Source organism: Nymphalis io, chromosome 10 (genome assembly GCF_905147045.1).
Source record: "Nymphalis io chromosome 10, ilAglIoxx1.1, whole genome shotgun sequence".
NCBI lineage: Eukaryota > Metazoa > Arthropoda > Insecta > Lepidoptera > Nymphalidae > Nymphalis > Nymphalis io.
Window position 1 is genome coordinate 6,614,929 of NC_065897.1, and position 13,542 is coordinate 6,628,470.

General features: G+C 31.3%; 2 protein-coding genes across 7 annotated transcripts in view; one reads left to right on the forward strand and one right to left on the reverse strand.

Moving 5' to 3' along the window:
- LOC126771039 (disks large 1 tumor suppressor protein) overlaps positions 1 to 7,679 on the reverse strand; it is a 34,737-nt gene extending 27,058 nt beyond the window's left edge. For all 5 annotated transcript variants that reach the window (XM_050490697.1, XM_050490695.1, XM_050490696.1 and 2 more), the window contains exons 1-2: positions 7,440 to 7,679; positions 5,102 to 5,233 (exon numbers count right to left, since the gene is read on the reverse strand). In XM_050490697.1, coding sequence (XP_050346654.1) covers positions 5,102 to 5,233; positions 7,440 to 7,458 — 151 coding nt within the window. In that variant the 5' untranslated portion in view covers positions 7,459 to 7,679. The remainder of the gene's footprint in view (positions 1 to 5,101; positions 5,234 to 7,439) is intronic.
- A 4,597-nt stretch (positions 7,680 to 12,276) lies between these two features.
- Positions 12,277 to 13,542, forward strand: part of LOC126771045 (calcium/calmodulin-dependent protein kinase type 1-like) — a 370,899-nt gene continuing 369,633 nt past the window's right edge. For both annotated transcript variants that reach the window (XR_007669509.1, XM_050490718.1), the window contains exon 1: positions 12,277 to 13,245. Coding sequence is in view for 1 of the 2 variants with exons in the window: in XM_050490718.1 (XP_050346675.1) it covers positions 12,374 to 13,245 (872 nt within the window). In the remaining variant the exon portion in view is untranslated. The remainder of the gene's footprint in view (positions 13,246 to 13,542) is intronic.

Here is a 13,542-nt window from a genome sequence, read left to right on the forward strand (position 1 = left end):
ACAACAACTGTGCCTGTTGTACAAAACACAGGTACGGTCTTGCGTTGAATATTGCTCACACCTTTGGGATGGCTCCGCTAAGTGCCTACTGGAGGCCTTAGATCGGTTGTAGCGGCGTGCGATGCTCATTATTTGCGACGTAAAGGTCACAAACACCCTGGAGCCTTTACAATTCCGTTGAGAGATAGCAGTGCTAAGCGCTTTCTATCGACTGTATTATGGCGAGTGCTCTGAGGAATTATTCTCTCTAATTCCTGCTTCCTCTTCCTTCATAAGTCTACGCGTGCTGACTTTCGATGTCACCGCCTAACTGTGACATCAATTCCATCGTGCACAAAGAAATTTGGCAACTCCTTTCTTTGTCGCACTTCCAAAAATGGAATTCTTTACCAGCTCACGTGTTCCCCTCCTCTTACAACCCGGGTTCCTTCAAACGAGGCGTGAAGAGGCAAGGCGGGGGTGGCTAGTGCAGAGCATTCTTCCCGACTGTACTGGCCGTCGTCGCGTTTGGACTTTACTACCACTCACCATCAGGTGGAGTAGAGTCAATTGCCTTCCCGGCAAATATGTAAAAAAAACCTACTGCTTATACACCAAGGATTATGTGTGACGTGACGTAGTCTGATACTTCGTGTGTTGCTCTCGCTGCAGTCCATCACGACGTTGTTGTTTTGTATTTTTCGGTTTTTTTTTGTGCTTTAGATCGCAATAAGCAGCGTTTCTTTTATTCGCGAAGGCCTATTTGAAGTGTAAAAGTAGGTCTTGGACTTGTCGAATTATTAGTAGTGTTTACACTATGCTATGATAAAGCTGTTGTTGTCTTATGTAGTGTCATATATGGTCCTCTTTGATTGGTGGTACTCGTATCTTTGTTACATGTTGCTATAAATATCAACTATAAATAGTATTTCCCTCGAAGGGTTCATCGAATAATTTGATCCTACAAACAATGTTGGGTTGGCTTTTTATATATTTTTCGTAAATGGTTTAGTATAAGTTTTACACGGGTCAGGGAGTAATCTTTTAGCTTCTCTCTAAAAGTATCCAATAGATATTTGATAGATTTTTATGTGTTATAAAGTTTTTTAATAATAAAAGTATTTTGAAGCTGGCACAAAAATTTTGTATTTCTTACATTTATCCATACCATCCATCCATATGGGCAATTTCCTTTATACGAATTAGTGTCCTTCGTCATTTGAAAAACTATTTTAGCCGTAAATAGCTATATTATGTAAGCTTAATTTTAGTTTGGTATTTTAGTAAGTTTTTGTGTCAGTCCCGTTACTCAATAACGAGTTGGCTTTCAAATCAGGAATCAAAATTTAAAAAAAAAACAAAACCTTATAATTCATTCATTGCAGCCAATTCTTTTGTTAGTAGCAGGTTTACATAAATAGTGTTGTGAGCGACGTAAAATAAGAGTTTGGGCAATGTCGGGTTTCAGGATAATAGCCGAGCGAAGCTCGGTTGCCTAGTTTGTGATATTAGTATTAACTGCAACATTTCCAAATGATAACGTCAAGAAAGAAAAATACTGATTTAAACTGAACTTACTAGTCCAAACAATGTGGGACTTTTATTTGTTTATATATTGCAGATATATTGAAATATATAATACATTATAATTCCAATAGGGTCGAAGAATTTATTTCGGTCGAAATGACACAAAATAATAATAATAAAATATAAAATAAATTGTAGGTATAGTAAAATTATAACAATATTACGCTTTTGATTTAAAAATTTACCAGATTTATAAAGCATTATAATAAGAACATCAGACAATGAACGTTAAAAACAGTGCTAGGTTCCATTTTACCTCCCCGTCTATCGACTTTTAATTTTGCACTTAGACACATTTATACTCGTCTCACAATACAGTTATTTTATAATTAAAAACATTACTGTTTGTCAAAAGATGACAAAAAATAGAACGAAAACAGATGGTAAGCAATTATGCACGCCCACCATGGCTAGTATAATCCAATCACTAGTGATTCTATTATATATTCCCCGTCTTACCTAAGGTGAATAAGAAACTACTACACAATATAATTCAGACAGTCAGGTTTTTCGTCAACTTGGGAATGTTTATTAACTTGCATTTGTTTTAGAAAAAAAAAACAATCATTAATAGACCAACAAAGTCAAGTAATTTTAACTTCTACTTCGTTGTTCATTTGTGCATTCAGAAATATTTTTATTTTATCGCAGAACATCGTCACAATAAAGTACACAGTTAACGTTCCATTTATCGCCCGAATGGTTGGGTTATTTAAAATTTCAATTAAAATTGTTTCAACAGGCCTAGCGGAGCTTCGTCAGCACGCTGATAGTGAAGTAGTGTTGGAGGTAGGCTACGAGTTTCAGTTATGACCCACATCTATGTAAGTAGGTCAAACTGAGCACATTAACGATTATACGATCAGCGAATATAAAATTCTTATTATTTATTAAAATACTAAAATTACCAATAACACATTGGATTAATTTTACAATTCAAAAAACTTAGTTTTAATTTAGAAAACAAAAAAAAACAATCGTCGCGCTGGTTTTTTAGGGCTTTTTTTATTTATTTATTAGATTACCAACAAAGCACGTATAAATTATAAAAGTACAGAATTGACAAAATAAAAACAAACAGTGGTATCTCAATTACAAGTGATTACTGCATGAACATTAAGGCAAGAGGCACAAAAAAGAATGCGAATATAAGACAAATCAATATTTCAAACTATAAAAACCATAATAACAAAATAATAGTAAGGAAAAAATTAATATATGAATAAATTAATAATAATAATAATATTGTTGCTATAAATACGTCAGAAGTAATAGTTGCAGTTAAATTGTGGTTATCGGATTTGAACTTACGATTTTTGGCTAGGTTACTGGTTCTACCCATCTATCTATTTATTCTAATCTATCTCGGCCTTTACTACATAGTAATTGAAAATTCTGATAGCACCGATGTTCATATTTATTGAACATTGTTTGTTTGGGCTAACTCATTTAATTAGATATAAAACCTTTAAGGCAAAAACTTTAGACTTTAGAGGAATAGTTTATTAATCGTGTTACATAATAGTTACAGGCATAAGGGACACAACATCTTAGTTCCCAAGGTTGGCGGCGCATTGGCGATGTAAGCGATGGTTAACATTTCTTTCAATGCCAATGTCTATGAGTGTTGGTGACTACTTACCATCAGGTGGCCTATATGCTCGTCCACCTACGTATACTATAAAAAAATCCATTGAATGTGATCGAGATGCTTAAACCCTAGCAAGGTCTAAAATCTAGTAAATAATACTTTTGTTATTACAAACGACAATACGATTTAAAAAAATGAATGACTGCAACTACATGTAAATTCTCGTTGCGCACAAGCATACAACTTAACAAGGTTAATCCAATATACGTTATTGTACCACTACGCTTATATTATCATCTCAATAGGTATATAAAAGCTATATGTATGATAATTACGTATCATATAATAGCTATGTAATATTCACATATTTAACGACAATATATATATTATTTCGCTAAATAATAAAATATATGATGATATTTTGGGTAAACGTTATTTAATATTTAAATAATATCTTAATAAAAAACTCGGCAAAGATATTTTTTCATAATTATGCTCAAGAGTTGCAAACTAATTTAGATTAAGTTTTAGGTTATATGTAATAATAATACCCATTCTATTTCGCCGGTTCTTCTAAGGAATTTCCTTAATGATAATGATTTTATTATTGCTACCAAATTTACTGCTTTTATAATTATTTAAGTATTTTTTTTTAAATTGCTTAAAATGTTCGTAAAAATATATAAAACCGATTGGTAATACCTCGAATAACCTCGAAAAACTTTCCTGTAATGTATCGTTTTCGAGCCAATAGCGACACAAAGAATATGGAACCTAATTCGTCAGACTGGTGTGACACTAAATACATTTGTAATCTTTACCAACACTTGCTCTATCAACACTTGAAAATTTTAATGGTATTACATGACATTTATATGACATTCGAATTAGAACCTGGATTAGTCTGTACTGCTCTGCACTTAAATTTAAATTTAATTATCATTAAAGTTATATCAGCATCTATTCAAACCAGTCTTTTTGGACGCATTTATACAATGCAGCTATGTACATTATTTGGAATCATAGCTGCCGTCATAAGGGCCGACTTAAGGATTTTTAGTATATTACATACGAGCATTTCCATTAAACGGTATAACCTGTATGGTGATCCACTAGCAATAAGAATTGCCAAGGGTAGTTGTCAAGCAGACCGTCTTTCAGCTTGTAAACTTTTAAGACTGCCAAATAATTCATTCATGGATAAAAATAATTACGGCGCCTCCAATGATGATGAAGTAAATCACTAAACACTAGTCATCGGGTATTTATAAGCAAAAAAACGAGAACAGAACAAAATATTGACTGATTAAAAACATCGAACAATAATAAAATTTTAGGAGTGGATACTATAATTAACGTTCGTGAGGCTCATTACAACTGTCTAAATATACTGCGGAACACAATGGCAGTGTCGTGGTCGGACTCAAGAACGATATTGACGTGAGTTGCGGTCACGCGCCTGCTAATATATATTTATAGCTGCATAGTAACACGACAATTGTATTTAGTTCAAGATTACAACACTATTTCGGTTTATTAATTGTTGCTTGATACCGTGCCACTAGAATATTTGATTATTTAAAAGCATAAGTTATACACAGACATTACGAAATTATATTTAAAAAATAAATGAACTTTAAAATATTATTCATTTAAAGTCGTCGTCTCACAAAATTCAAGTTTTCCTTAGTGCAAGTCGGTCGTAACATGCTGTTAAAACGCGTGGGCTTAGAAGATGACACACTTACGTTACTTGGTATTTTATTAAGAATTATATTTGTAAAAGTAGTTAGTGCCTAATTAAATTAATTTACAAAAAACAACGATCAATGGATATTGCATTTAATAACGTTACAATTTAATTAAACAATAATAGCTTACAATTTGCAAATATTTTATGATAAGCTGAAATCACTTAACGTTAAAATATACCTAATCACTTACCAAGAAGAGCTTGAAAAAGGCGTGATTTAAAAATCCTGATAACTCTTTCGATAGCGAGACGAAGCTGGCGGTCCTGCGGCTTAATTAATTTGCTGTGATAGTCTTCCAGCAGTTCTAATGCTCGGTGGGCCTCTGAAACAAATAAGAAAATATGTTATTTGTTTCATTAAGAAGGTATCAAAACGGTATTAAAATATTTATTTATTTATTTATATTATTTTAAATATACTGTTTTATTTACATGTGTATTATAACATACTATTGTTATTAACTTTATTTTTATTGTATTTAAGGAAAAAAACGGGAATAGTTACGTAACAAAGTTTTCAAGCTTTAAAACTATAAACGAAGCGTATAAAAATATCGATGAATGTCTGAGCTCTATCGATTGAAACGCTTTCGTATTCAATTTATACCTGGTTCAGTAATAACATAGTTTTAAAAATCAATCTAAACAAGGCCTGAATTATTTGTTAAGACTGGTACTTATTATTATACAAATATATATTTTAATAAAATAAAAAAAATGATATTATAACAACTTAATTTTTTTAATGAAGGCCTGTTTTCAAATAAAACATATATTAATTAAAAACGTAAACTTTTCTTTCATACTAAATAAGCAAACTGCGTTATTCATTTTAGGACTATATGGACATACATGTTAGAACAAAGGACTTATTCAATGACTTAAAGCTACTAAAGCTTTTGAAAAAAAATTGCTATTACGTACTGTTAAATCATTAAGCATGGATTGGCATAGCTATTGGTGCCAGTGGCTACGAACCCGTATCTTTTAAAAGTTTATCAATTTCATTTTAAGTTTCCAATCAATTATAGATTATTAATGTAATATAATTTGCGAAGCGAAAAAAAAAACAATTTGAAGTTGACGTGTTTTTTTTTCGTAATTTCGTCGTTTGTACATATCTTATGCGCCAATCTTGACTATTGACACAAATCATTGGAGCAGCCATTTCAGCCCATTCGGTTAAGGGTCATGAAAGAAGTTACTGGTGTGGATCTATAAAGTATAATTGCAATACCATTGTTTTATACTAATATTTTATCCAAAAACCTAGAACCAATGGTGTCATTGTCAAACAATATGACATCAAAAAGCGCTAATATACACAGAAATATTTTTTATAATAATAAACAAATAAATATAGTACACATTTCTGGTTGACTTCATAAGCAATTCAGTAAGATAATGCAATATTTTTTTAAACATTTACTCTTTATAATTCAGGATATAATTTTTTATAGTTAATGAAGTCCTCGTAAATGAAACTGCCAGCATGAATAGCTTATATAAACTTACAGAATATACAGTTACGGATTGTCTCTCCGTGGGTGTGTATTCTGTAAAACACCAAATAACTACATTGAAATATTAAATAAGTATATATAAATAAAAATTTAAACATAGCTATTGTGCAAATAATGAACGCGTGGAATGGTGGCAATAATGAAAGTAGCACTTCCCCCATTGGAATTACATTTTCGATAAGTCTAGGAAAAAGTAACCCTCCTGTGACCAATGAAGGTTATAAGAAGGGTTATCTTTAAATGACTTTAAATATTTTGTGATTCTTCAGCAATATGTCAATGCATGCAGCGTCCTATTATGTAATTGTAATAATGCCTGTACACTTATTGAACCATTGTGTCACCAGCTATCGTCAAATACCACAGTATGCGGTAAGATATGTGTGTGACTTATCTCAAAATGTGCCAATAAAAATCATACGGGCATATTATGACAGGTAGTAGTAGCTTACGTTACGTGTTCTTATTTATTCTAATAAGACAAAATTATGTATCTTTTTTCCTATTTATTTTCATCAGCTGGTTATTAATAATTATTAAAAGTATTAACGTTCTATTTTCACTTGTGTGACATATAGTAGCAGTTTTAAAAGTCTGGTCTGGTTTAAAAGCTGGTAAACTGTCTTGTCAAAAATTTGCCAAAAATCAAATTAATTTATTATAATATTTTTTGAATCATATTTTTTAATATGAGTATTACTTTATAAAGACAGTTAATTATAGGAATATAATAGCGAAATTTTTAGTCACAGGACGCAAATATAGGTTCACTTTATAGTTTTATAAACTTTAATAAGACATAGATTTACTTTAAAAATAAGTCTCTATTATTTTAATATAATTAATAGAGACAAAACATTCTAGTATGGCAACACCGTTGATGCAAAACAACATAGGGGTGTTATAGCAAAAGTCCATTACGTTACAACCCCTTGCATAATCTTTTGTTAAAAATAGCGTAGTAGATCACACTACAACTTTACAACATTGGTATTATAATATTCACCTTGCTTACGAACTGGCATCACGGTACCGCCCCCTAACGTAATTTGTAACACTTATTTTTGTTCTAAAGAAATAAAACAATAAACTGTTTCACGAACATTGGGAAACAAAAAATAATCATTTCGCAATATTAATCACATTTAAATACATTTTTACACTGCACTTATAGAAACACAATAATAACATTAAGATTATAAAGACAATGTAATAAAATGATACGCGGTGGTGATTCCGCTTATAAGGGCCGTCGACTACTGTGCTTATAGGATTGGTCGATTTCAGCTGTGACGTCAGAGGGTGGAATCATAGACAATATAAATTTGCGAGGGTAAGGGAGGAAAATGTTAGGGGTTGCACACATTTATAATAAATTCTTTTTACGTGTTTAAAGTGAACGTAGATACAAAATAGTTTTGATATTTTATCACAAAGTTTAACTGATTATAGATTATAGGTGTATGAAAATATATTTTAAACTAATTATATAACGCACACAAATTTTCTTATTTTGCTCTTAAGTTCTGATAATTTAAACATACCATAAGTAACAAAACCATTACATACAATTATTTATTATATTAAATTACTAAGAGTATTACTTTTTGCCAGACACCAACATTGTATAAAATACATTTGCATATTGTTCATATACATTTCATACGTATTTTTTAGCCCGATGTAGTAACGTTGAGGCGAAGTTTACGCTATGTAGGATTCTTTTATTCAATAGAATACAAGAAAATAGAGAAAGCAAAGAACTAACATCAAGTATGTCGTCAACCAGAGCCTCTGCTGAATAAAGTTGGCGTCATATAAAAAAATATTCCAACGAACCGTATTCACACATTTGACCAAGACTGCGAAATATTTACGTTAACCATTGGATGATATAAGAACAACTATATCTGCAACGAATCGAATATTTGCTTAACTTAGCGTTAAAGATCAAATAACAGTGGCTTAAAATTACATTAGTTAAAAACATATAAACCCATAGTAGCTGAACACTATTATTAAACTAGGAAAAAAAGCTATTAGAGTCTGTTCGCTTAGTACGCGATTAAATAAAGAAATATAAGTTTAATAATAAACTCAAGTTGAAAAGTTTAATTGCTCTTTGAACTTAAAAATAAAATGCTATCTGTTATCAATTCTACGCCACACATACGTGGCTTTACCGTAGAGCCTCTACGAAAAGTTAAGCGACTTTTCATTCAAGCGATATTACTCGTAATTCGTGCTATAAAAACATATAACATTATAAATTTTTAATGGCATTTTAATAATATCATTTCAAAATTTATTGATTTATGTACATTCTTATTTTTATGTTCCTTCGATTTCACATATTTTTAAGAATGAGCCAATGAAAAGTACAATTCACTATTTTAATTATTACTCTCATTGGGATAATATTAATATACCTATATTACCCACAACCAGTGGGCTTTTATTATATAAATGTTTTATACTCAACTGTTTTATTTATTAAAAAAATAGATTAATTTAAAACCAAGAACAAAAGCTACAATTAAACAGATTATTTATTATAATCATATTGAGTGCGAGTGTTGAAGTTTTAGTCATAAAAACCTTCGAGGATATATCTAGAGATAGAGGTGAATGGAGGCGGATATGGATGCGACTATGGAGTGCGGAGAGGGAGAACCTTGTCCGTGAATTCGGACAAGACCTGTCCCTGCGAGCAATTGTGTCGGCAATGGTCCGCAGGGAATCGGCGTGGAGGGCCGTAGCCTCCTTCTGTGAAACCATCATGATCCAGAAGGGAAGGCGGAGCGGGAACGAGAAAGAGCCGATTCTGCTCAAAAGTCAAAAGGTGGTGAATGGAAGAGAAAAACTTACTTTCAACTCAAATAAATGGGATCAGGATTTTATTTTATACAGTACAGTACAGTAACAGCCTGTGAATGTACCACTGCTGGGCTAAGACCTCCTCATCCTTTTTTGAGGAGAAGGTAAGGAGCTTATTCCACCAAACTGCTCCAATGCGGGTTAGGGGAATACACATGTGGCAGAATTTCAGTGAAATAAGACACATGCAGCTTTCCTCACGGTTTTTCCTTCACCTTTAAGCACGAAATGAATTATAAACACAAATTAAGCACATGAAAATTCAGTGGTGCTTGCCCAGGCTTGAACCCGCGATCATAGATTCAGATTCACGTGTTTTAACCACTCAGCCATCTCAACTTTACTTAAAGTTCTACGTAAAATGCAGTAATTTTTGATTTACAACGCTTTAAATTTGTAAGAACAAAAAAAGATAAAAAATAAATTATTATATTATTATTGTACACACAATCTGCTAAATATTATGCACAAAACTAGCTGCTCCAAGTGCTTCACCCGTAAAACGTTCCTGATCCGCTCTCGTAAGTCAAAGCGTAGAGTATAAATATCTATTATAAGATATCTACTGCAATAAAAAAAAGATTTTTAACTCCGGTCTCCGACTGGTAGTTAGACTAGCGCGTAGCGTACCCGCTAGAGACTAAAGCGTTCAAGCAAAAAAACAGCTTTATTATTTTATTAGTGTATATGACTTAGGTTTGGACTACGAGTATCGGGTAACACCTAGATCCACTTAAAAAATGGATCCAGACAAACCCAGATTCAATCACTACGACTACCATAGTCCATAAGATCCGGAGTTATTAAATTCGGATTTTAATCGGATTATACGTGTTTCGTGGTTATATATGATCTTTGGACTATTTTTTCTTCAGCTAGATTGAGCATATTAGGTGTAATGAAATGGACTTCTTAACATTGAAAACAACAATTCTGTAACGTTTATGAGTTCTGATCAGGATGAATTTACACGCAAATGTGATGCTGAAGATATTCTGTTCTGTTTAACTTATACGTGTGCGTTTTCCATACTGTTTCGGGCGAAAATATTGCAAGTTTGTCACTATTTTTATTATCTATTCTATTTTAAGAATATCAATTCCTTTACATTTACTTTTTAACAAATCCTTATATTCGGGCAAATTACCACCTGTTTGGAAAAAATCCCTTATTGTTCCATTTTTAAAAAATGGAGATAAGCATAATGTCAAAAATTATCGTGGAATTTCAATGTTGTCAAGCTCTAATGATGTAAGCATACCTATAATCTGAGAAGATTATTTACGATACTTTGTTTCCTTTAATAAAACCTCTGCTCATTACCCAATGACATGGATTCGTGAATAAAAGATCAGTTGAGTCTAATCTTGTTGAGTTTCTCGATGTTGTTATTTTAGCCATGTTTACGCTGTGTATACTAATTACTCAAAAGCATTTGATAAAATTCCACATTCGTTTGTAATTAAAAAACTTGAATATATTGGTATACACGGTGATTTGCTAAGATGGATAACATCATATCTCCGTGACAGAACTCAAGCAGTTGCTGTCAAAGAACTCATATCTAGTTTTGTTCCAATAACATCTGGGGCTCCTCAGGGATCTCACCTCGGTCCCCTATTGTTTAACACTTTTCAAAATCCTAACATACTTCTATATGCCGATGATACAAAACTATTTAAAATCATAAAAAAAGTGATGACTGCTCAAATTTGCAATATGATTTAGATATTTTAGTGCAATATTGTTCATCTAACGGCCTACATCTTAATTTTGATAAGTGCTATATATTCATATATTCTAGAAAAAAAAAATCTAATTTTATTTATTTACACAATTTCCAATCATTTAGTTAATAGGGTAACCGAGGTTAGGGACCTAGGAGTGCTTCTAGATTCTAATTTATTATTTGACAGGCATGTGGATAAAATTATCGCAAAATCTTACAGTATGTTGGGTTTCATATTTCGCTAGGGAAGAGACTTTAAAAATATCAATACATTTAATGTGTTGTATAATTCGTATGTAAGATCTAATTTGGAATTCGCTTCAACGGTTTGGAATCCACAATACTCTAAGTATACTTAGAGTACTTATGGCTATCGAAAATGTACAGGATAAATTTATTAGAAGATTAACGCGTAAATTTGAGTCCAATTCTATTATTTAAATAATATTTTGTCACTAGAGAAACGTAGGGAATGTAAAGATCAGGTTTTTCTTTACAAAATTATAAATAATTTTGTCGATTCATTGTACCTAGTCAACAATATTTATATCAAGTGTTCACAATCCATTGCCCGTTCAAAACATACCTCTTATGTTCTAATGTGTAGAACGAACTATGCTGAAAATCCATCCATCTTTAACGAAAATTAATTTACAATTTTTAAAGCTAAAAATTTTTATTTGTCATTAATATTCCTATATATATATATTTATTCTGCTTTTTAAATTACATTTTAACTTGACTTTATATATTGACTTTATATATTTGCCTTTATATACTTTAATTAATTGTTAAATAACTTGTTTTGTTAGGTTCACTCCATGTTTGAATGTAAAAGTGGAAACTTTGTTGGCTTATGTGAGACTTATTTTGTTACCAAATGTTTTTGTATTATATTATGCTGTATCTTTCCCAAATAAATAAATAAATATTTTATCACATTATTTTAATTTGCTATCTAATATCACATTATTTTAAGGTGCTAATAATTGACAACAAGTGTGCTAAATAAGTATTAAATGTAGAGTCACATTCTATATTATAATTATATAAGTATACAAATATTTAAAAAACTACAACAATGATTAATATAATTGAATAATAAATCTTTTTAACCACATAAATAATTTGGTAGACACCGAAAATATTTTAATAAAAGTTGTGCTACTGTGTAGCGTTGGCTTTAAAATTATAGTAGTGTGCGTTTGTGTAATGTCTAACATTTAAATTTATATGTCTTATCGATATAGATTAAAGCCTTTAGCTACGTAGTCGTAGATATTTTTTAGAGTAGAGCAAGTCGAATCTCTAGTGAATAAGTGAAGGCCTACAGAATGCCTCTTTTTGGCAAAAAAGATTTTGGCCGAAAGTCAAAAAAAGACGGTAAAGAAACTGAAAAGCAGCCATCCATCGAGGACAAATATGTTGTAAAGGATCTACTCGGAACGGGAGCGTTTTCAGAAGTACGTCTCATTGAGAGCAAAGAAAATGGACATTTGTTCGCTTGCAAAATTATTGATAAAAAAGCCCTCAAAGGTAAAGAAGATTCATTGGAAAATGAAATTAGGGTCTTAAAAAGATTTAGCGAAAACGCAAAAGCAGAAGGTGGCGAGAAAAAAATGTTTTCTCACCCTAATATCGTCCAGCTGCTAGAGACATACGAAGATAAGAACAAGGTCTATCTTGTAATGGAATTAGTAACAGGAGGTGAGTTATTTGATCGAATTGTTGAGAAGGGATCATATACAGAAAAAGACGCGTCTAATCTTATTAGACAAGTATTAGAGGCTGTGGATTACATGCATTCTCAGGGAGTGGTACATAGAGATTTAAAGCCAGAAAATCTTCTTTACTATAGTGCTGATGAGGATAGTAAAATTATGATAAGTGATTTTGGCCTCTCTAAGATTGAAGATTCAGGAATAATGGCAACAGCTTGTGGTACACCAGGATATGTTGCTCCTGAAGTACTAGCTCAAAAACCTTACGGTAAAGCTGTTGATGTGTGGAGTATAGGAGTTATCTCTTATATTTTGCTATGTGGTTACCCACCATTTTATGACGAAAATGATGCAAATCTTTTTGCCCAAATTCTTAAAGGTGATTTTGAATTTGATTCTCCTTATTGGGATGACATTAGTGAATCAGCTAAAGATTTCATCCGGCATTTGATGTGTGTTGATGTGGACAAGAGATATACATGCAAGTGAGTAGATATATGCTTTTATATATTGTTTCTTGATATAATTAATTAATTCTCTAATATAGTGAAATGTTTGAATCAGATTATCATATTGACCTTTGATTTTTTCTTCATTATCATCATTATTGAGTATATGTGAACTTATTTGATCATATTATTTATATTATATAATGTTATCTATAATTGCTAATGTTTTTTGTATGTATTTGTTTTGTTTTTTATTGATATACTAATAAAAATAAATTCTACAGTTAATTAAATATTAATAAAAAAGAGAAATTTTCCATAAGATCTCATAAA